The sequence below is a fragment of the Mastigoproctus giganteus genome, chromosome 4 (assembly GCF_048544385.1).
Source record: "Mastigoproctus giganteus isolate SK-2022 chromosome 4, ASM4854438v1, whole genome shotgun sequence".
NCBI classification, from domain to species: domain Eukaryota; kingdom Metazoa; phylum Arthropoda; class Arachnida; order Uropygi; family Thelyphonidae; genus Mastigoproctus; species Mastigoproctus giganteus.
In genome coordinates this window covers 129,769,984-129,794,838 of record NC_143578.1, presented here as the reverse complement: position 1 = coordinate 129,794,838, position 24,855 = coordinate 129,769,984, and the positions used below count along the sequence as shown (strand labels likewise).

At 39.1% G+C, this 24,855-nt stretch overlaps 1 protein-coding gene and 1 long non-coding RNA gene across 2 annotated transcripts in view; one reads left to right on the top strand and one right to left on the bottom strand.

Moving 5' to 3' along the window:
* Nucleotides 1–5,239: 5,239 nt before the first annotated feature.
* The window catches only part of LOC150087059 (uncharacterized), a 114,054-nt gene continuing 94,438 nt past the window's right edge, over nucleotides 5,240–24,855 (top strand). Inside the window, exon 1 of the long non-coding RNA XR_016546900.1 lies at nucleotides 5,240–5,353. This is a non-coding gene — a long non-coding RNA (uncharacterized LOC150087059). The remainder of the gene's footprint in view (nucleotides 5,354–24,855) is intronic.
* The window catches only part of LOC150087060 (uncharacterized), a 72,389-nt gene continuing 57,526 nt past the window's right edge, over nucleotides 9,993–24,855 (bottom strand). The window contains exons 2-3 of the mRNA XM_090372922.1: nucleotides 16,556–16,662; nucleotides 9,993–10,527 (exon numbers count right to left, since the gene is read on the bottom strand). Of these exons, the coding sequence (XP_090229048.1) occupies nucleotides 10,373–10,527; nucleotides 16,556–16,662 (262 nt within the window). The 3' untranslated portion in view covers nucleotides 9,993–10,372. The remainder of the gene's footprint in view (nucleotides 10,528–16,555; nucleotides 16,663–24,855) is intronic.

Here is a 24,855-nt window from a genome sequence, read left to right as displayed (position 1 = left end):
ACTTGTCATTTCAGTTTGTTCTCGTAGATGCAATAAAATGTATCTTTTGTTGTCATGATTGCCATTTGCATGATTTCTCTTATTTCCATTTTTTACGCATTTTGCCCTTTGGCAAGATATTTATGGCAATTAGGTATATCAGGTGGAGTCTATTTATTGGATTTCATTCACAGAGATGTATATCGCATCTAACAAATGCATTTCGAACATTTCTGCAACCCACAATGCAGTGCAAAACACATTGTTTGCAAAATTCACAAGTGATGCAGTTTTTATGTCCGCCACTATCCATAGTATCAACTTTCCCTTAATGTCATACGACTTCAGTTTGTAAAACAGTCTTATGTGTAACAGTATCAAAAGTTTCCTGAAATCCAAGTATGAGGGATGATCATTTAACTCGCTGATTGGTGCAAGATCTTATCTTAATTGTCATAATTTGAATCTTCTGTGGATTTCTCCTTCTCGAAATACTGTCCCTTGAACTTTAAACACTTTTGCCACCGTCACACCCACTCATAAAAGGCTTCTTTCAAGTCATCGTTGTGTCGGACGCGAAACGCTTGCCATTGAGAGCTTTCTTCAGACGTGGAAACAGGAAGAAATTACACTGCGCGTAGTTCAGTGAATAAGGGGAATCTGGCAGAATATCGACACCTATGGCAGTGATCACTGCCTGCACAATATTAGCTATATGGCGCCTGGCATTGCCTTGTTGGAGAAACCACTTCACACTGGAAAGTTTGGTCACACCAGAATATGCTTCATTCATCTCTTTAACTGCTTCCGAGCAATTAAGCCCTCTAACAAAATAACAAATCACATATCACTGTTCACTCTGACATGATACTTCTCCAAATTCACATTTTAAAGGGCAGTGTCAAGGATCATAACTTGTAATCGACGATCTCATAATTCCCCACCACCTATAGGGGTTATTATGAGTTCGTCGGATACATGAATCAATACCACGTATGTGCTATCCTGCATAAGGCTCGGATATTTGTAATTATCAAGAAAATATACATCTTGTATATATTTTTTTTTAATTCAAAGAATTTAACAGCGTATTGCTTACCTTCATCATAATACTGCTTGAATGCATCGTGATAGAATTTCTACTAATTTTTGATGGAAATCTGGTAATACTGTGCTCCACTGAGCAGCTAGCACATCAAACAGGATATATTTCCTGGCTGCGATCTGTAACCTTTGTAATTGGTATGTTTCTTCTATCTAATATTAGGAATGTGAGATCATGTATGTAGATCCGCAGACTGAAAGATTTTGAAAATATAAGAATATACCAAGCCGTTGTGCTGACCTACATCACTGGAAAAATACGTTTGGCTTAAAATACAATGGTGTGCAAAACTTAAGGACCAACACTATTTCTAAAGGTTACAACCACAAAATCTTTACTTAAGGTACTCTTTACTGATGAGAGTAGATTCAGTCTCAGCAGCGATTCTGGGCATCAGCTAATCTGGCGAGAGGTTGGCACACAGTATCACCCCCACAAACATCACTGAAAGGGATCGATATGGCAGTCGAAGTGTTCTCGTCTGGGAAGGCGTTATCTTGGATGGACGTACACCACTCCAGATACTGGAAGGCGGTACTGTAACCGGTGCACGCTAGCTACTGTACTGAGGTAATCCTTCCCCATGTGCGTCTGTTCCGAGGTGCCATTGGCCCCGAGTTCGTGTTTATGAATGATAACGGCACACCCCATCGCACTGCAGCATTTGATATGCTTTTGGAAAATGAGGGCATTGTTCGTATGGATTGGCCTGCCCGTTCCCGCGATCTAAATTCCATCGAACACATATGGGACGCTCTGGGGTGGACGTGCCTAACAGCACGTCCGCACCCACCAGAAAATGTTCACCACCTAAAGATGGCGCTGACAGAGGAATGGACGATGTTACCACAAGAACTTATCAACATCATTGTTCAAGTATGGACAGGCAGTGAAAAGCCTGCATCGACATTAGGGGTGGCCATATCTCCTACTGAGGACCACCTCCTCCCTTTGTTCCATCTTTGGCAGTGATTCATCTGTATCATGGCAGCCAGTACTATGTTGCCATTTTTGAATAAAGTCCCTCTGTACCGTTTTGTTACCGTTGTTGTGTCAGTGATGTTGCCTTCATCATTTCTGTACCTCACGAGGTTCCTTTGGTATATGCTTTTCCCATATCCAGACCACTCCTATGAGAAGCTACAGGTGAAAATCTGACTGATCCTTAAAATTTGCACACCACGGTATCATTTCGATCATCGGCATCCACAAGGTCTCCGTTCAGCTGATAATCTCCTGAATTAAAATCATTGCCCCGTAAAAGCAGAAAAGTGTAAACGTGTATTGCTTTACAAAATGTACTGCTCTGAAAAGTTACATATTTCAAGATTCAAAATGTGAAGAGCGGGAATGCTAAAGTGAAAGGACTAGTTGTCTTCGCGATGATTCTTGGCCATGTCAGTTTGCACTACCAGCTTTTTTTCTAATCAAAAGCTGGCGTATAACTATAAATTGTATTACTTATTCGATACTAGTAATCTGCTATGTAGCGATATTATTTCCTCCTGCAGTACAACACACCAACGTGACGCCTCCGCGACAGCCTAGTGGCCCGATACGTCTCCTTCTGCCATGGCGAAGTCTGGGTTCAATTCCAATCGATGACTGGAGGAATTTCTAAAGTCCGTCTTCATTCCAGGCTGTAATTAGCCCATCTCAAGAGGAGGAGGAGTGTGTAGGATTTTTCCGTCAGTTATTCTTGGTTTTTATGCCAACTTGCAAATCGTTCTGAATGCTACATACATACATATACACTGCCCTACCATTAATATCCGGACACCTACCTTGAAACCAAAAAAAAAAAAAGCTTTTATTGTGTCATTTATTATTTTGTGCTGAAACCTTTTTCTTTTATGACGGCCTTCAATCTTCGTGGCATACTTTCGACCAGCTTTTTATAAATGTCAGGTAGTATGTTCCTCCACTCGGCCTTTAGCGTTCGACCTTGTTCTATCGGTGATCTGGACGTGCACGTACCCGACGATCCAATACATCCCAAAGATACTCATAGGGTTCAGATCAATACTCTGGGCTGGTCAATCCCACTTTTCCACACCCTTGTCCTCAAATCACTCTGTTACTGTCCAAGCAGTATGGCATGGCGCGTTGTTTTGCTGATACAGGTATGGGCCCTCCCCGAAGTATTGTCATAATTTTGGAAGTGCATAACTGTCCAGGTTGTCCTGATATTTCATAGCATTCATGGTTTTATCGATAACGGTTAATGGCCCAAGCCAAACCATGAAAAGCAGCCCCATACCATGACACTGCCTCCACCAAACTTCACTGTTGGGTGGATACAATCAGGAAGGAACTGTTCCTCTGGCATTCGCCACATCCAGGAACGGCCATCAGACTGGTAGAGTGCGAACACGGACTCGTTTGTCCATAGGACTGTTTTCCACTGCTCTACAGTCCAGGTTTCGCGCTCCTTGCACCATGTTAATCGACGTCTAGCATTTCTTGAGGTGATCAATTCTGTTGAAATGTTGAGGTAATTCTGTTGAACGTGTCTTCTTGCATGCCCACTTTTGCAATTGTCTGTTCGAAGCCTAGTGTGCATATTTATAGCAGGTTCTATGACGTGTTGCATGCATAGGACCTGTTTCCCCATCCATGAAGGGGTGTCCGGATATTAATGGTAGGGCAGTGTATATACGAGCTATGGTGTATATACGAGGACACACATGGGGGATTGTTAATACCAACATACTCCAACATGGTGCACGCAATGATGTCACTTTGCAATCTCGCACTATCGATATAGCTTGTTGCACCCAACCTCTAACCATCCTGAGAGACCTGTGTTTAACGCTATTTCCATGTTTCCACAACAGTTCCAGATATGATATCATCAGAGCCACACTTACAGTTTTGATTTGTTTACAGAACCTTTGAACTCAGTAGCCCAGCGGATGCTTTGTTAGATACGTCATGTTTTGTGCCTTTTTATGGACAAAACCTGTGTAGAAATTAAGTCCACAATATGTCCTGGATAGTGGTATCCACTGACAATAAGTAACAATGGTCTTTTCTATTGGGGAAGCGTTGCTTATTCTAATAATTTACTGCATGTAGACATGATGCATTTGCAATACGTTATGTCTGAAAAATTAGAAATTGAAAACTTTGGAAAATCTATTCCAAACTTGAATACAGTATATTGGAGTCTGTTTAATGTTAAAATAGGCAATATACAAGAACTTTTAGCAAGTAAATATATAAAAAGCGCAATCGGCTGTGTAGCTATGAGATCAGAAATGCATTGCATCCCTGATTATTTTTCGGAAACGATCTCTGGATAAAATCAATGATGGCTGATGAAAAGCACGCAGTATTAAAATTCATGAGACTTCGGGCACAAATAACAAAAATGTTTTGCAGCTAGCATGTTTTGACAACGTGAATGAGGCTGTTAGACAATGAATGTGGGTGAACTATTGAGCGTACATAACGAAAAGTAAAACGGCTTTAGATAAGAAATACAATGACAAAACATAACTAGCGTTTTATGTAGTTTACGTTTTATGTACAAAAGGGAATTACTGTCGGATATGGCAGATTTTAATCTGAAGATAGCGACAAATTCGATCGAAGAAAAAAAGTAGAAGACGGATTTTTTGTTTAATTAAAGTAAGCTTCAACGAATATGTTTTTTTTTTTTTTTTTTAATTATTTGTTATTGAAAAAAAGACGAGAAGGCTCCGAAAATCAAAATGCAAACTGCAATCATCGTTGTCTTATACAAGCAGCAGCAGCAGCTAGTGTCGTGATTATTAACCTCAGGCTTATTACTTTTACTTATTAAGTACATGCTCAGTAATACTTTAAATCTTAGGTGATTTTGAGGTGTTGCCATGCACTTGAGTAACTGGTTAAGGTGGATTCTAATATTGGAAAGCCAAAAATAGTAACGTGATGAAGGAGCTTTTTAAGATTACGAAAATAAGACGGAGTGCGTATTTAGCTTTCTAATTTTCACCGGAAATAGCCAGCCAACAAATATCACGTGACATTATTTTATATTAGAGTTATCACATTTTAAATTATTTTTAAAATGCGATATAGCTGCCCAACAAGCAGCGTTACACTTGCGACTGCGTATGAGAATCGTGAACACGTGACTTACACAAAGTTCTTTTAAGAACGTACAGTGTTTATCAAAGTGATTCTTTCATATAGTGTTTTATTGTTATTAAAATCGGTTTTGAGAAACCTGGAATGGACTCCTGAAGCAGCCACACAACTAGGAGGGCGATTCGTACAACGGTCAGTTATTACGACATATCTATGATTAACAATTTATATGCAATTATTATAAACACTTGACGTCGCCATTTAATGTTTTCCCCAGTTCTGAGGATGTACAAGATTTTTCTTAGCAGAACTTGTCAAAGCCAGTTACTAATCTGTTGACAATCTCGACTGATGGGTATATTTAATAAAATACCAAACAGAATTTATTTTTTAATTCGCATTTTCCGGGGCACACTCGCGTACACAGTTGTGAAACACTGGATTAGAGTATAGCACGGCACGGCATTACATATTGTATGGGATCTCAAATTGTGTATCGCGGCTAAGTGTGGGTCGCAATTTATTTATTATTATTATTTTATTTATTTATTTATTATTTTTTTTTTTTTTCAATCCTGAGAATGGTAGTCAAGTCGGAATTTTAAGTATTACTACGCTTAACACTGGCACAAAGGTCCTATTAACCGACATTGCATTCATATTTCTTTATTTTTATAATTATTTATATTGATTTCTTGCCGAACTCTAAACCAAATTAAATCTTTACTTTTAATGAGAATCTCCACCCTCATGATTAAAAGTTAAGGATCCCCGTCCTCTGCTGTATTTTTACTTCATTTACAATATGAAGCAGCAACTAGGCAATTGGAATTAAAAAAAAAAAAAAAAAAAAAACAGTCCTAGCTGTGCTTGTCCCGCGAAGCACTGTAAGCTGTGCACTTTCTGCTCTAAACTAAGTAATTTCTGGAAGTGGGTTTTTAGAACTAAGAACAAAATGTTGGAAGCATATAACGGCATAGGATAAAGGTGTACACATCATCTCATCCCACGTTAGGCTTAAGTCCTTATAAGCCACACTCGTAAGGACAAACTTTTTCCAGTAACAAATAATGAGTGTGGCTTATAAGTCCAATATGAATTGTGATGTTGTTCTTTGACTTCTTGTTAGTAAATATCATTTGAGCTTAGAATGATTGAACTCAAGACCGATTGTTGCTTGACACTTTTCTATTTGCTAAATTTCTGATTGGGCAGTTGATTTGTGAGTTCCTTGTTTCAGATCGGATGATGCTTTTTATAGCTTTACAAGGTCCAGTCACATTACTATGACCACCTGCCTAGTATCCAGAATATGCGCCTTTCGCAGCATGCACCGCAGCCAGCCGCAATGGGAGGGACTCAATAAGCCCGCGGAAGGTTGCTACGGGCATATGTGACCATGCAGACTGCAGTGCACCCCAGAGTTCCTGTAGGTTCCTTGGTGGAGGATCAATCCGTCTGATGTGTCGATCGAGGTGGTCCCATAGATTTTCAATTTGGTTAAGATCTGGGGGAATTCGGTGGCCAAGGGAGTAGCTTGAAGTCTTCGTCGTGCTCCTCAAACCACTCACGGACAATTCTGGCGACATGGAATGGCGCATTGTCTTGCTGATAGATACCATCGCCCCCCCCCCCTGGGAATACGGTCAACATGTACGGGTGTACCTGATCGGCGAAGATCGATGGGTAACCATTTGCGTTCATCAGCGGAGCCAAGCCATGGCATGAAAACATTCCCCAGACCATAAAGCCGCCCTCACTAGCCTGCCTTCTGCCAACAATCGTGTCCGGGTGTCTGTTCTCGGAGGTTTCACGCCTAATACGCCACCATCCTTCCACTTGGTGGAGCAGAAACCGTGACTCATCGTAGGCCACCCGTTGCCACCCGACCGGGATCCAGTGTCGGTGTTGCTGTGCAAACTGACGGCGTCGTTTGCGATGAACGGCCGTCAGCATGGGTGCTGTCACCAAGCGTCTGCTCCGGAGCCCAATGCGCAACAGGGTTCGCTGCACTGTCGTGTTGGAGACCTTTCTGGTGGCCCCACGGTTCATTTGGACGGCCAGTTGAGCAACAGTAGCGCGCCAATCGGTCCTGACCAACCGTTTCAGCCGATGTTCACCTCTGGAATCAATGGCGCATGGGGCTCCACATTTGGCACGTCGGGTCGTCAAAACTGTCCTATTCGTCCAGTCTTGATACCCTTTCACAACTGCAGCAAGTGAGCATTTCACAAAGTCCGCTGTTTCGGACCCCTTACCCGATAGCCGATCATCATGCCTTTTTCCAGGTCTGATAGGTCGCTTTCTTTGCCCATGATACAGGCTGTTACTGTGTTCACGGATGCCGAACATCAAGCCTTATATGCTTGCAGTGTGTGTGTGTGTGAACTTGACACATGTGCTGTATGATTCGCTAGATGTGTGTGATGTCTGCATTGGGAGTGTCATAATATTGTGACTGGACTCTGTATATCATCAGTGTAAGGCAGATAGTCCGATTGAGCTATGAAGAAGAGCTATAGAACTGAAGCAAAGAGCATTGGGGAGGGGGGGACTCCAATTGGAGAAACCTGAAAGAATGCATCACAAGACATGTTGCCAGCCATGCACAATATGCGTTGGCAACATCCCTTGTGATGCTTTCCTTCAGGTTCATTCAATGGCTGATAGTGAGGTTTTTCAGATTCATTGTACGCGTACAACAAGGTCATAACAATTTCATTTTTAAGCCCATAAACGCATGGAGGAAGCCAAGGGCTTAGCTTCCTCCTGGCTTATGTTAAGTGGGTAATAGATAAAATTACAATTATAAAAAATCAAAAAGAAAAACAAAGTGAAAACGGTCAAGATTTATACAATAAAATTAGAAATAAAATAAAACCTGAGATGAAAATTAAATCAGAGACAAATTGATGAACTTGTAGAAAGATATGGAAATACATCACTCAACTTCACAGAAGCAGTCCCTGAATTGGCGCAGGTACAGGCTGAAGAATCATTTCCTGATATTTATTGTTAGTGACAACGAATTTATTAGGATTGAATTCTATCTCCAGGATGATGGGAAGGATTTGTTTAGGTGTAATGTTATGCCGAATCTGTTGCTGTGACAGATAATTCTCAATGGAGATATTTCACCAAAATTGAAGTGATTTAAAATTCAATTTAATTTTCTGATTTATCTTTAAATATGAGAAGAAACAAACATTCCTGCCGTTTCTTCTTATGAACTCATAGATGTAATACCATGTTTATTAGAATGTCTTGAGGCATCTCAGGCGGAGGGGGTAGGAATTTTTCCAGTGAGTTGTCAAGAGGGTTTTCATCCCGCACAATATGCAAATTGGCCCTTGAACACACACTTATACGGACCTAATATACAGTTACCCGCAATATGGGTTGATGCGCCTAAAACCCAACAATAACAGGATCTTAAGTTACTGAATAATTACGATGGGAGGCATTCTCTGAATACAATAAACAGTTTGTTGGTACCCACTGATTTCAAATTTTTGATAACAAAAACGATTTTTCCTATCAATTTTTTTTTTTATACTTAAGTGATTTTCTAAAATATTCTTTCTTTCTAGAGAATTTGGTGGAATGATTATTTAAACAGAGCTACCCCTTCTTTTGAAGAAGTGTTTTGTTTTTTTTTAAATAAAAATTCGTTTGTTTTATATTGTAATTATAAAATTAATTAGAAACAATATAAAATTTATTTTATGTTGTTAATGAATAAATTCAGCCTATTGGCAAGGGATAAGATCTTAACAAGTTTGTTTGTGTAGTTATATTTTTTAATAAAGTTTTTATTATATTACATCGTATTATGATTGTATTAACAGAGTATCGAATTTGTACTCCTACCATCTTCTAGAGAGCTCTCGCGCGTAGTACAGTTGGTAGAATCGTCTTCCTTCCTACGCCGGGCGGAAAAGACCTGAGTTCGAGTCCCGTTGATGACGTCAGGAATTTTTATGGGCTTTTTTCACAACGTCGTGGCTGAGTTAGTCGCTCTCAGGCGAGGGTGGCATGGTTTTATCCCTCCCAGAAACTCGGGTTTTTCGTCCAGCAAACAGGCAAATCGCCATAGAACGCAAGAAATTTATATGTTTATTACATAGGCCCAAAATGGCCTAACCAAATGCGCCTGACACCATATAACAAACACACAAGGAAAAAAAAAAAAAAAAAAAAAGAACCGCTCATGATTCCAAAACATAGGTCGACAGCCTTAACAGGGGCCCTCGCTGATCACTCAGTGAATAGCATTTCCGAATTCTTACACCGTATGGAAAAGAACTGGGTTTAATTGTCTTCGCTGGCATAGTAGTCTCGTTGAGACATTCGAATCTTTCTGAATAATGAAAGTTGGTTTCTGAATAAAAAAGAAAAAAAATTACAATATAATATTGTAGCGTTAAAAAATAACGTTAGCAAAAAAGAGATTTTTTATAACTTTCAAATAATAATAATGCCTTTCAATTGTGGCGCCCACGCTAATCAAAACATCATACCATCTTTTTGGGAACCTTGCAAAATTTTAGATTGGAATTAGAGTGACCAAATCGACAACTGGTGGCCGATTTGGTCATTCTGTGGCCCTAGGCGAAAATCTGATTTGTGGGCCCAAGCGCGGACCGTTTGCACCTCTGGAATCCTAATAAACATATTTATGTAACAGTTTGCATATAATGAGAGAATAAAAGCAAACATTAAATTTGTTTGCTTTAACTCCATTTACTTTTAATTCAGTTTAATTTGAATACGTTTGTTCGTTAACATGTAGTGACATAATTAATGTATATATAAAATGTGAGGACTAGAGTTTATTAAGTCGTTGGAGGAATTAAGAACAAAACCTTTCTTTCTTTTCAGAAAGTATTCTTTGATGAACAGTACAATGATTACGGACATAATTTGCCAGGATAAAATATCCAGTATTCGAAGTAACAGTAAAATGATTACGACCACGATAGAATTCTTTTGTTTTTATGAGAAAAGGACATCTGCATTCTCTCCATTTCACTCGCTGACTTCAAGTTTTGTCACAATATGTACACCTGCAAGCCAAGTTATTTCTCTTTCCTTGTACTCCAAACAAAAACTTTTTTTATCAAGAGTTAAGGCATTTGTACAATGTAACTATCATGATGAAGCTAAAATTGTCCTTTCTGACTACACAGATATTTAATTTTTTTTTCCCTGTCAACCGTCTTCTGCAGTCTCTAAACAACCACAGCTGTTTTCCCCTTTTCCATCTTCATCATCTTCCTCCGATAGCAGTTGACGGGCTAGTTGGATCTTACAGCTCTCTTCATGCATGTGCAGCTTTCTTCTGAAGTCGAATTCTTTTCTTTTTGCTATAGAAAAATTAATAAGATAAACTGATTAGAAAATTAAAGTAAAATTTAAACTGATTTATGGGTAAACAATCAATTCAACTGTTTTGTTCATCAGACCTCAATAACTCTCATAAAATCACTGATATATATAAGACCCAACTTTGAAATGGTGTTCAGTGCTTTCCACGTCTTTGTTCAAACCAATTACTGAAGAAACAGTTTAAAAATTGGTGGCATGGATCGCATCACCTGTGAGCTTATAAACACGTTTAATGTTTTTGGGAGCTTTCAGCCTATCCCTATATAAATGAAGAAAGATCTGGGGAAAATTATGGTTGAAGTTTAAAGCATTAGATATTGTCTACATGCTGGTTCCACCCCTGAAACAGTGTAGCTTCAGAGAATTTTTATCAGCTAACCCATACCATTGGAAGCTTTGTAAATCTTGGGCAATTTATTTCTGATCGCAAGCTGATTCAAGCGACAAGCGTTTTTTTTTTTTTTTTTTCTTTTCAAATTCTGCAATAGAAAAGTAATTAGTACGTGCAATTCAAAATATCACAGCATACATTTTTCTGCTCAAACTTTGCAATTGTCTACTCACAACCTATGCAAAGTGCCAGCTGGGCACCGAATCGTGCTGCTTCTTGGATTGCCAGAGAAGCAAAAGCAATGTCAAAAGTGTGTATCACTGGGTAAAGTTCCAAACCTCAGTACGACATTAGTTTAACGCAGGAGAAAAAGGGAGGCACACCTACCCTACAAACACCATCCCGCAGGCGATTCCTATCACTATTTGATCAAAGGAGGAAAAGATTAAAAATCTGAAAAGAAATAAAAAATGATTAAAAGAAATCACTTAGAATATTTTCATAAAACAACAAGACAAGAGAAGTGTGTCTTTTCGGGCAAAAAACGTGGCCAGAAAAACCCCATCAACAGAATTCAATGAGGGCATCACCACATGCTAAGATTTGCAGAGAAAAAAATTGGTGCAGATAACTCTCCCTAAGTCGACAATCTCGGTATAGGTACAACACTTCAACATGATGAGATTTCAGAAAATCAACTTGTTAAAGTTAGTAACTCACTGCCCAACAAACACACTTTGACCCTGGTTGGTTGATTGTTGTAGGGTTTTAGACGCATCAGCAACTTAGGTCATATTTCGCAGTACATATGTCTGTAAATGGCGTGTATTCTGTGGTCGATTTGCTGTTTGGTGGACAAAACACTTGAATTTCCGGGAGAGAAAACCATCTTACCCTCGTCTGAGATTGGCTAACTCAGCTATGTTGTGAAAGAGACCGATAAAAATTCCTCACGTTATTGACGGGATTCGAACTCAGATCTTTAACACCTGGTGAGGAGAGGACGGTGATTATACCAACTGTGCTACCCAAGAGGGCATCTTATTCTCCGAATACTAAGCTCGGGCTACCATTATGCTGGTTACGTTACAGGATTGTGACGATGTCCAAAGTATCAGCACCCAAGAAGTTTGCTACTAATATCTGTTGCCTCGTCACTTCTGAAATGATTGGGAAGGAATTTTTCAGGACCTAGGTAGGAAAATATTAACAAAAGAAAAAATCACTCTCATTGTGCGATGCCAAAGAGATCCACTAGCACATGCTTCATCTTTTTCACCTAGAAAATCTTAACACAACTAGACTGATTGGCAGGCTCTGTCTATATGCAGCCTTCATCGATCTCCGGCTTGCCTTCGATTCTAATCAGACTGCGAATTGTTGCTATTACTGGGGAAATATTCCAGGATCATACATTAGAATATCATACATTATTCCATCTTTGGAATAAAAGTGTAACACTGCAGGGTGCAGTAGATCTGATACAAAATTCACCTAAATAATTTATAAATATTGAGAACGGTAGGATCTTTTTCCTCTCTTTTATTTTCCCTAGTCTTTGGCCCTTTCCTAAACAAATTTCGTGATGTCCAATTTTTTTGGTCTATCATTGGTTCCAGAGAACCAAATACATAATTTTCCTCTTCATTTTCCAAAAGCTCAGCATCATTATTATCGTCATCAAGAACACTTCATTTTGAAGTTGCAGCTCATAGATTGAGCCATGGAATACCGTGAAATTCTTCAGCGTCATTTGAGATTCCAGCCTGCCATTTAAAGATCCCTACAGCTATACCCTCTCAACAACAAGATAATTCTTAAAGTGAAAACATTTCTTCACTACAAGATAACTAAATACTGTACATGAGAAGTAGACTGGGAAATTCTGGCGCATGATCTCAGAAGAAATACATCTCTGTGTTCAAAATGAAACAGGCGCCCCCATCTCAAGGAACACTTTCCGGATGGTGTTTTAAAAAAACGCACGAGAAATTTCAAACTGACTTTGATCTGTGGTCAATGGATTATAATTGGATTATAATTAGTGTGACATTTGTAGATCACTCACGTGAGTTATCTCCGTTATGGCACCTGTTACAAGTAACTATGTTAAGTTTTTAAGAATACAGTAGTTATTTAGAGTGAGGTTGCAGATCAGTGACTCCTTGCGATATGGACTTTTTTAAAGGCATATCTCAAGTTTGCATTCATGTAAGCACTTGCTATGACCAAAGATTATATATTATTCAAAGATGGAAGAAAGTAGGTGACACTACAACAGAAGAGAAAGGTCTGGACGGCTCTACAAACTGACGGAATGTGTATGATGAACCATGGAGAGGGTAGATTCGTGACTCACACGTGTAGTCTGTGCAAAACTTCCAAGAGCCGGTTCAAGAGGGCACAGGAACAACCGTCAGCACATCAACCATCTATAGGGAGTTGCACTGATTTGTCAATATTCATTATCGAGATGAAAGTGTTATACGTTACTGCGTAATCTGAACCTTTAAAATGAGTGGTATCAGATGAAACTTCCTGCTCAATGTCCACCAATAAGCAGTAAGCCTACCAATTCGTTGCAGTAGTTTTCGGTTTAAATCTGTTCAAGCTGTTCTGGAATTGCTGACTTAGTAAGCATTTCAGTAGTCTAAAGTAGAAATGGAGTTGTTCGTCCTTGTTGATTAAAACTTTCGACCCATTATTAAAGAAATTGTCTAAGCATCACCTCCTGATTTATGCACACAGCCTCCACTCACAGGTTTTTTAAAATATAATTAATCTTTTTGAATACCGTCAGTAAATTTACAAGTTCTTTTTCATATCTTAGGATTACTTCTGCAGTAATTAATAAATAATATACTAATATTTTACACACCTCAATAAAACTTGGTGCGTGGAAAAAAATAAGTCATTTTTCCAAAAAAGATTTATTGAACCTTAACCCATAACCTAATACATATCAATTTTTAATTACAGCTTAATTAAAATTTTCTTGTCAGTTATACCTTTCTGAGGAGCTTATTTTCTTAAATTTTATACTTATAATTCTTGTAAAAGTAATAAATGTTACGTCACGATTCCGTCATGTAATCAATGCCGGATTTACGGTCTCGAGAACTACTGGTACACATTTTTTTTTTTTTTTTTTTTTTTTTTTTGTGGCTCTCCACTCATTACCAACAGGGAAAAAATTACAAATGATGCCCTCAAGATTTGGAGCCATGGCGAATGTCTACTCCAATGCAGCCATATAAATCCAGCTTTGCGTGTAATTAATATTTCCTGCCGGATTACTCAAAATACCGCGTATGTTTCCTTTCTTGTTTGTCGGAAATGCTCCTGAAAAGAGAGGTTCTCATCTCCTGAAAAGAGAGGCCAAGGTCTGTAAAGGATGAGACATTTTGTGTTATATTGCCATTGAAGAATGCCTGGATGTTGTTAGTTCATTAAATATACACAGTACTGCTATAAATACTGTCACATGTGGTACTGTATGTAGCCACAAAATTAAAAGACACAGGAACTCAAAACTCTGCGGATTTGTTCTTGAACGCCCAACAGATGAAGCAACACAACACTCATTAAAAATGCCTCCCCACTTGTTTTTTACACAAGACATCAAACGTTCCGGTCATTCATCAATAGAAGTACGCACAACATCCAGCGGGAAATTGGCCACAGCATGCTCCAGTGATCTCTTCAGACTCTCCAATGTGGCATGCCTTTTATTATAGACCATCCCTTACAAAATAGCCCACAAACGACAATCAAGTGGATCTGGGCTGGCACGAGGCCATTCGTCATGCTTGATGAGCTCAGGCACATTCCCTGTCAGCCATGTTTGGGTGATCTTTGCCTTGTGGGCAGGCGCTAAGTCCTATTGGAAGATCCAGTGCTGACCATTGAAGAGAGTCTGATTGATGGGGGGTCTCACATGGGGCTCCAGAATATCACTTGCACTGGTTTTCGCCCCCTGAACACAAAAATGCATCATTGTTACACCTTCATAGGAGACTCCCCACCAAACCATCATTGATGCTGGAGGATGACCTCTTTCAACCCTTTTAACGGCCTGATATACCTCAGCAGAGCTATGGGCATACACCTTGTCATTTTGACGGTTGTAACTCTCCTCATTAGTAAAAATCTTGTCACTTGTGAAGAGTATCTGTCGATGCTTACCATTCGCGTACGACGCTGCAGTGCCTCTGATCTTTTTTTGCCTCCGTTCCATCAGAGCTGGAGTTAGGAACTGCCCTGTTCTCCTGCTGTAGGCACTCATCTCTAGATCACTTTTGATTATGCGTGACATCGATCTTGGTGATATTCCCATTTCTCTGGACATGATTTTCTGTTTTCGTAGGGCTTTCTACGAATTCTGTTCTCCACCGCCTTGATAGCTGAAGGGGTCCTCACAGTTCTTGGGCGACCGGACCAGGGCCTGTCATCAATTCTCTGTTGTTCATTGTAGCTATCAATTTCCCTGTAGACAAATCTTCGGCTTATTCCAAGTGGTTTCTGAAGTTTGAAAATTGTAGGTGTATCCTGTCCTTTGTTATGAACACCTATGACAGTAGTCCTGTTTTCTTTATCTCACCATTCCATTTTCACTGGCTTCCTTTACTAGTTGATGATTTCTGTTAAAGAAAACAGTACATTAGTGCTACACATGATGCAAAACCCAGAGCTCTCTGATATTATTTTCTATTTTTACGGGAGTCTTACTTTTGTGACAATATTTATGGCAGTACTGTGTACACATCATGAATCATTACTATTTGATTATTATATTAATCAGAGTAGAAAACATGAATAAGATCTAATAAGAAATACTAATACGCATTACGAAATCATAGTATCGGCGTAATACTTGTGAGGTACAGTTGCTATTTATTTAATTACGTGATCTCAGAGCGTGAAATACATGTTGCATTTCACGTGGTGTGTTTGCGAGGAACTGTTATTACAAAACATTCAGTACATATGAGGTTGTGAGGCATGCGCAGTGAAGTGAAAACAATTACTTGTATATATTATTAGGTGATCAATTAATTGGTAATAATATTTAATTAGTTATAAGTAATTAATCGTAATTAATTTGGAATAGTAATTTTAATTAGTAATAAGTAATTGATCGTAATTAATTGGTAATAAGATTTTTTTTGTAGGGCATTTTTGTTCAGTTAAGAAATGGAGAACGTATTTTGACCAAAAAATTTTAATTTCAATGTTTTAAGAAATTATATGGGAAAAACATTTTTAAATAAAAATTCAGACAAAATTGGTGAGTTGAGCATACCGTCGTTAACCTTAATGCCGTATGGATTACTTGTTGAATCAATAACTACATCTATTATTTAACTCTAATTAAATTAAATAATAGATTTAAATTAATTAATTTAAATCTATTATTTATTGTGCCTTTATCAGTTTCGCAGTAGGCCAAAACCTTTACAAAGATTGCTGATCTATTGTGACAGAAGTTATTGCGATTATTGCTGTTTACGAACTCTGCCAGACAATCTCAACCCCTTCCCCGTCCCCATTTAGCGATTCCTAAAACGCTACGATTTTTTCTCTTCTTCCTTCGTGTGGGCCGACATTTCCACGCACGAAAGTAATTATGGGTAATTATTATTATCATTATGAAAGACATAAGTGGGAAGGCCAACCTTTTTCTTCTTCTGTTTCTTCGTCTTCTTTATCTTTGTCCAGTTCAGGAGGGTCATCTGGCTCTACCACTACTTTATGGACTTTTTCAGCCACCAAGTCAATTTCGCTGCAAAAATAGAAAGGTGATTAGTGCGTACCTCGCCATCGACAGCGTGGTGGTGTAACTGGATAAAACTGTCACTCAGCTAATGACAAATGCTAAGGTTTTGATAAATGACAAAAGTTTCAAACACAGAATTTCACGTTAACCTTGGTGTCGTTCATAACGATTTCAAAGACATCATTACCTATCTTCTTTAAGAAATATCTTTTTCAATCTGGTGAGAAAAATGGCTATTAAAAAGTTTAAATATTAACGTGTGGACGTTTATGTATATTTGTTTCATTTAATGTCTATTTTTTTTCTTTTCTTTTCTTTTTTTTTCTAGGTTATAACTGAAAAAGTATGAAAAGAATAGAATAATTGCCGGAAAATTAAGCTAGAAGGTTGTTATTTTATAATGTGTAAAGATGCGCAGATCTCAGGCTTCTGTGAAACATGGAGTGGATTAATCGAAAGGAGAAATCCTAAACTCTCTCGATAAAAACAACGAAAACTATGGCAAAATTAATAGATGTTAAACTAAAGATGGTATGGAGAGTTTCATCGAGGAGCTAAACTTACCACAAAGCATATCACCTCCCCCTTCCCTTCCCCCCCCCCACGCTTTTCTCCCACAAATCGACGTTAACTAGATTGGTAAACCAACTTCGTACTCGCTTCTGTGGAAATCTCTTTGATCAAAGGAAAAATTTTAACTGTCGGCTTTGATTTTAATGCAACATTGAGCAATCAGAAATGCCAACGATGCTTTTAATAATGTCCGGGGACCGTGCTGCGATGCAGAAAGCCCACAGACTTATTCAACAGGTAATTATAACACCAGAGACGAAAAGCCGTTATCTCTCTGAGCCTTTGCTCAAGAGATAAAAATTCAAATTGTGGTCGCTGCTCGCGAACATAGTCAATATAAATAACAGTGTGATAGAACACGCGCACTTCTAATCCTCTCTTTGAATGAATTCATTCTGCGCCAATTCGTGGACAATCAACTACGAAGAAATTACTATTGCTCAGCACATATAATGTAAACAAATTTATTCTGTGACTTGCAAATCCAATAAGACATTTCGCAACATTTCCGAGGTGTATTGTATCGAAGATGGCGGATTAAACAAAAATATTTTTGATAGATGGATTCTGATAAATAGGCACTTCTCCTCCCACTTGTAAGCATCGGACTGTAATCATGATGGCTCGTGATAAATTCTCTATGAGGAAAATAGAAAATCGTTTCAAGAGTAGTCGCCATTGTTAAAACAGATGGGAAGCAATATTGGAGATGCGCTATGGCTTGGCGTTTCAACTAGTTCTTTTCCTTCCAATTATTTGCCTAATAAGGCGCCACACAATACGAGTGGCTGTGTCTGTACAGAATTTTTTTTACGAACGTTTCTTTTATTTTCTCTCGATTTCTTTTGAACATTATGGACAACATGACCTCGGAATGATTCTGCTTCTGCACGAAATATGCCCAGTGGAAACAAAAATGTTGAGAAAAGCTAACGAAGGATTCAGTGTTTGTTCGCATCCTCATGTATGCATGCAGGGACATATATGGGTATATGTAGCCAATCGTTAGTTCGGCACATGAGTTGAGTCAGTTTGTTTTCTATTTGCAAATGCGGTGTTTTCTATTTGCAAATGCGGTGTTTTCTATTTGCAATTGGAATAACGGCAAGACCACTTTATGGCTTGACATTATGAAGATTTCGACATAATGAAGTGTGTGGTGTGCAGACAACTCACTCCAACTAACGGCCAACCCACAAGCAAGCAGACGGTGCAGTTGATGAAGGTCATCAACGTCGTGGGCCTCTTGTTGGTCCAGGAGTACCTGCATCCTTTAAAAATATATTTGTCAGTATCCCAGACTATCTAAATCTCCATTGCACACGCCTACTTTACTCAAACTACACACGGGCTGAGTAGGCATACCCAAACTAGTCGTTAACTACGTGTGATCGCTGTTCTTCCACACTGAGATTCGAAAAATCCGGTTTCGAATCCCATCAAGAAGGGAGGAGGAACTTTTTATGAGCTTTTTTTTTTCATTGTGATCCATTTAGTCGGTCTCCGCAGAGGGCTCTGTTGACCATTTCACGAAATATGTATAACAAAAGTTTTACAGAATACACTACTTTGATCTTCTGATAATTATTTTTATTCATTATGATTATTTTTATTTATTTTTAATTATTTTTTAAAGTGGGATAAAGCCACGTTGTGTGTTGGGGGGGGGTTCAATACCTTGTAAACTCAGTGGCATCATCGCTGTCCTCCCACACCGAGTGGAAAAGGCCCGAGTTCGAATCCCGTCAATGACTCGAAGAACTTTTATGGGCTTTTTTCACTCCGTGGCTAAGTTAGTCGGTCTCGGGCGGAAATAGCAAGGTTTCCCCCACGGAAACTGGGTTTTTTGTCCAACAAAAGAGGCAAATCGACCAGAGAACACGCGCAATTCACGAACATAATACACTTTAATTTTCTGTTTATACTCCGGGATGACCACACGGTGAGAGGAGTTCACAAGGTAGAGAGAATACAAGAAACAGCACCGTATTCAGCAGTCAAGAGCTTGAACCCGGGTCACTCAAGGCACGTGTACTTATGTACCCGCGCGCTTGACCACTCGGCTACGGCAGCCTTGGGTATTGAACTAATGTTCTTGGCGACCCTGGTGACATTTAAATTTATTAGACCTTGTAAAGTAGCTAAAAAATTATTCATAAAATTGTGTATGTCTTAAGATTCAAACAGCAGCTGACGTACTGTTCCTTTCGATTGAAACAGTACTGCTACGTAATTTGAGCCTATTTGTCTTTCTAGTTAAACTTAGCGGGAACAGTAGTCAGTTTTGATACCCACGTTTAAAAAACTGCAGAAAAAATGGCCTAGAGCAAATTAATATAATTTAAAGAAGAAAAAAAAAGCGCAATACGCGGAAACAGTAGTTTAAAAAAGATAAAACTCGGTTAAAATGGCCAAATAATTATTACCTTTTCTTCCATCGGTCACACGTGCAGAAAACGTGACGTGCTTGTCAGTGACGTATCTCATTCTGCAAAGAAACTAACCACAGTAATCACAGAGGAACCACACAGTGCTTTGAAGTACCAAGACTGGGCCTACCACGATGGTTAATGCGACACTGTTTAAGTTCTCGAGATTGAAAGATTGTCTCAACCATTTCATAATTGTTGCTGATGCCAGATTGTAAATCGTACTATTAACAGCTGCACATGAAGTTTAAAATCACCGAAAGAGTAACAGAAACCGCTCTAAGCTAATAGTAATATTTATATATACACTGTATTGTAAATCGGAACAATCATTTTAGGTTAGTTTCCATATAGCGTATAGCACCTAATGTCTTCATGTCCGTCCGCATGTAATAACCAGTTTTCTAGTGGACAGATTTTCTTGAAATTTTACATTTGGCTTTTAGAAAGATTTCTCTATCCATCCCAAGTTTCATTAAAATTCGTTTGAACAGAAATCCAGCAATTTTTATTTCTCCTTTTACATATCACACAGGCTATCCATATACTGTATATAAGTATTGTATCTGAAACACTGGATGGATATTGTTGTTCTTGGTTTTTAGGAGCATCAGCGACTACGGCCATGTTGCTCCGTGTTTATTGTCTGTGAATTGTGTGTGTTCTGAGGTGGATTTTCTGTTTTCTGGATTCAAAACCGAAGTTTCCGGGAGGAAAAAACATGTTACCCTCTCCTGAGACCGACTAACTCAGCCACGTTGCGAAAATAACGATTTAAATTCCTTTCGTCATCGACGGGATTCGAACTCACGTCTTTTCCATCCAGTGTGGGGAGGATGGCGATCCTACCAACTGTGCTACCCACGAAGGCGGATGGATATTGTTTGCTGCCGTGCGCTAATTGGTGAAATGGATGAGAAACACTGCAGATGCACAGAACAGAAATATCCTTGGTTCTCGTTTCGCACGTATGAAGTGGTTACTCCTTTTTTATTTCTTAAGTTAATTTTTAAATAATTTTTTTAGCTTTAGCGCTGCTGTTGAACAATGAATTTTGTTTTTGTTTTTTTTTTGTTTTTTTTTTCAATAGAGTAAATGGTATTTTTAATAGCTCACGTCTTCATCATTCGTACGCGTGCCATAGATTGCAAACTGCTGCTGCAAATCATAAAAAAGAAAGAGAGCCAACCCAGAGCGTTGCAAAATACCACATGATTACTGTTTCCAGCTTTTAAAAAACGCCTTCCAACCTTTACTCGTTCTATAAGGTTAAAATGCTGAATTATGCCAGAAGCATGTTTTTCTTTTAAATACTTAAATAAATGACATGGACAGGGTTTCCACAACCAAGCGAAAGCTGGGAGCGTGTGCATTAGGCTATGGCTTTTAACCATTGCCCTATTAAAACTATTTGGGCTGGCTGTAGTCCTAATGGTTATTGTGGCCATAATGGTTATCGTGGTCATATTAGGGGCTGTCCCGTTAAATACATAAAACAAGCGGTCGCCATAGTCCTAACTAAAATCCTGGTAATGATGATGACCCAATGGCAAGGAGTGGTAAACACCATACATGGACAGCGTATTGTTAATTAAGCAATTAATGCCCAGTTTCCGCTTGATTTTGTTCACTTCCGCTTTTGTTACAACAGAGGCTAGCGGTGGGTCCCCCCTCATAAAGAATTCTAACCATATAATCCGTAATCGATGTTGCCATCGCGCTGCGAAGTTGCCGGTTGGTGACACGATATCGCATCAAAAACCCTCCCCTGTTCCGCTTCCTGGACTTATTTTTGCATCGTAGCACGCTCACACGCTTGTGGGGAGGGGGGGATCTGAAGGTAAGGCGATGGGGGAAATAGCACCATAGTGGTCTAAAGAGGTAGGAATGCGGGGAAATGGGCTTCCATCCTACTTCGTGTGCCCCACTTTCCTTCGTGGAGATGCTGCAGTCACGAAGTAACGACTTGATGACATTGCCGCAATTATCGGTGATTGCGGGGGGCTTGGAGGAAGGGGGTGGTCCATTTCTTTTCCTGCATGGGTTTGGAGAGGGCAATCAAGAACTGGTTATCCACGCTTTTCCCTTTTGCCAGAGGGAGAGAAGAAATGCGATAGCAAACGGGGGAAAATAATAATTAATTAAAATACATTCAACGAAAGCAGCTTTAAAGAGAAAAATCATAAAGAAAGGAATCATCTGTCACAGGTCATCCCACGTCGGAATATACGTGGGATGACCCATTCAGTCTGAATATCATTCTTTATTATTATTTATTATTTTTTTTTTCTGGCGAATTAGAGTTCATGAGTATACTCGTATTTCAGTGTTTAGCCTAGGCAACTAAGGTTACCAGGCTTCACTATATTGTGTCTGTATTCTGTTGTTCAATTTACCTTTTTCCCTGAATGAAAAACTACGCAAACACTCCCGTTACCGACTTATCGACCATGGCCTGAAAAACAGTCCAATAAACTTTGGTCTCAGATGAACATGTTTCGGTTTTTCTTTTATGCATCTGTCAGACGTCTCTCTTTGCAAAGACCAGCAATAGTCTTCCTTGTTGAGGTAACCACAATTTTTCCAGTGGAAGTGCATAAAGAGAACATCCAAGCTCATTTTACGGTCTTTCGAAATTTATCGAGCAGGTTTTCGACGATACTTTTCTCGTTGGCATCTTTCTTGTAATCTAAGACCTTAACAGCAATGTCGATGCCAGTCCATGCATCTTTCTCACGTGTGGTCATCTTTCTCACGTGTGGTCATCTTTCCTACAAATTGCTCTTCTGTAGTTAATTTCAGTATCCGAAAACATCTTTGTTTTCGCATAACATGTTTTACTAACGCATATCTAAAATAGCAATATGCTGCCAACACTTACGTAATATACTTTACTTATTTATTCCTGTAAGAGGCCGCCGTAGCCTAGTGGTCAGGCGCGCGGGTGCATAAGTACACGTGCTTTGAGTGACCGGAGTTCAAGCCTGTGACTGCTGAATACGGTGCTGTTTCTTGTATTCTGTCTATCTTGTAAAACTCCTCTGACTGTTTGGTCTTCCCGGAGTATAAACAGAAAATTTATTTATTTATTTTAACAACAGTTGATGCAGTAAACATTTTTGTAATGTACTTTACTTATTTCTTCATGGATTTTAATAACAATAGAAACATGTATTTACCGTTTCTGCTGTGATTAATATACTCAGCAAAAAGTAATAATGCATGATTATTTAGTATATAATTTATTTAGTAAACTGATAACAAAATAATGAGCGTCTACGAGCAACTTTTATGCGCGAATTGATAACACAGAACCTTTAGTTTCTGCGCTTCCGTCGTATTGCCCATTCATTCCTCCAATCAGCGCACACAACAAACATAATGTGTAGAAAACTCGTCTAGAATAATAATGGCAATTGCCAGATTTCTATTGGTCTCATTTTAATGGAATTGAGACGACTGGAGACGACTCTAGAAACCTTTCTAAAAGAGCTAAATATAAAATTTCAAAAAATCCAATTGTCAACAAATTGTTCGCATGATACCTGCGAACGGACGGACGGACGAACGTAGTGAAAACAACAGGTATGATTAATCATATACTGTATACGTAAATGTGCGTAAAAGAATCGGTATACCCAGTGTTCTTCAATACGATAATAATAAAAATAAAAAATACAATATAACTTTTGCTGTAATTAATTTGAAAATCTAATAAAAAATGTAACGTTTTGGGAAACATCGGTTTATTTCTCTTCTACTTTTTTTTTTTTATCTTCCAAAAGTTCGTCGCTATGTAAAGAAAGGTTATTTCCCAATACGAGAACCACACCCTGCATTTCAGCAGGAGGTGCGTCAGAGTATTTTTCCCAACAGATAGTAAAACACTCGGGTAATAAAGATGCACAAATTTATTAATGGCAAGGATAGCGCACAATTAGCACTTTGTATCCATTTGTTTCACCACATCTCTACTTTAAATGAGCGCCCACTTGGAAAGTCAGATGTCAATGGGGGGAATTTATTCTGCTCTTCTGTTCGCGTTCACCACCGCGCCCGTAACATATGCGAGCATTTCGTGCCGTACCAGTTACTACAAAGAGGCTACGGGTAGATCTCGCCATGCGGAAACACGCGGACAAAACACGGACCCTAGGAATGTTGCTACCTATTTGAATCTAAAAGAGTAACTTTTAACGAGCTGGAAGGCCACGTGGTGTTCTACTGCAAGCAGCGTGTCTCTCTCTTGTTCACGAACTGAAACTGTTCAGAAAGAGGATTGTACTGGAAATATCTAAATAAACACTACAACTACAATGCCTGTATTAGAAAAAAGTTGCCAATAGATATGCAAGACTGTTGTTATGTGTAGTACGCACACGCATAAGAAAATATCGTTTCTAATTCTTCCATACACTGAGTGACCACTTTATTAGTTACACCTACACGTCATAAAATGGAAGCACTTCTTCAGCAACGGTTGAAGACATTATTTTACATATAAAGTAGGAAGGCAGATACGTAGGGTTGATGCACGAGCACTTACGGTGAAAGAAAGCGCAAGACAAAAGATTTAAGTGAATTTGTAGGTGGCATCAGGGCCGGATTTACATATAAGCTAAACAAGCTACAGCTTAGGGACTCACATTACAAGGTGATGCTCGCTCCATCTTAAAAAATCCTTTTTTTTAATATTGTCACATGTGAACAGTAAGAGAGAGGAGGGCCTCATACATGCTTAGGTCCACAACGAGTTTAAATCCTGCCCTGGGTGGCATGGTAGTTGGCCAGAGGCAGGGGATGTGTATATTGGAAACTGCAACTCTGCTCGGATTTTATGCACGACTGTGTTTTGGGTATATCGCAATTGGTTCAATAACCAAATAACATCCAATCAACGGCGATCCTGTGGTCCGATACAGCTCGTTCATGCGAGAGGCCAACGGAAACTAACTTGTGGTGGAAAGGCTAGTCAGTCGAATAACAAGCTGGTCACCAGGGGTAACCAAAGAGGCATTTGAAGAACGCATAACTCGTAATGTTGTTGTGGATGGGACATCGCAGCCAAGTACCGAACTAGATTCAACTCCAGTCAGCAAAAACAAGAAAGTACGGTTATAATGGAGCCCATTATAACCGTACACCAACACTTGGCAGTGGAGGAGTGGAAAAATGTTGCCTGGTGCGTAAATCCCTG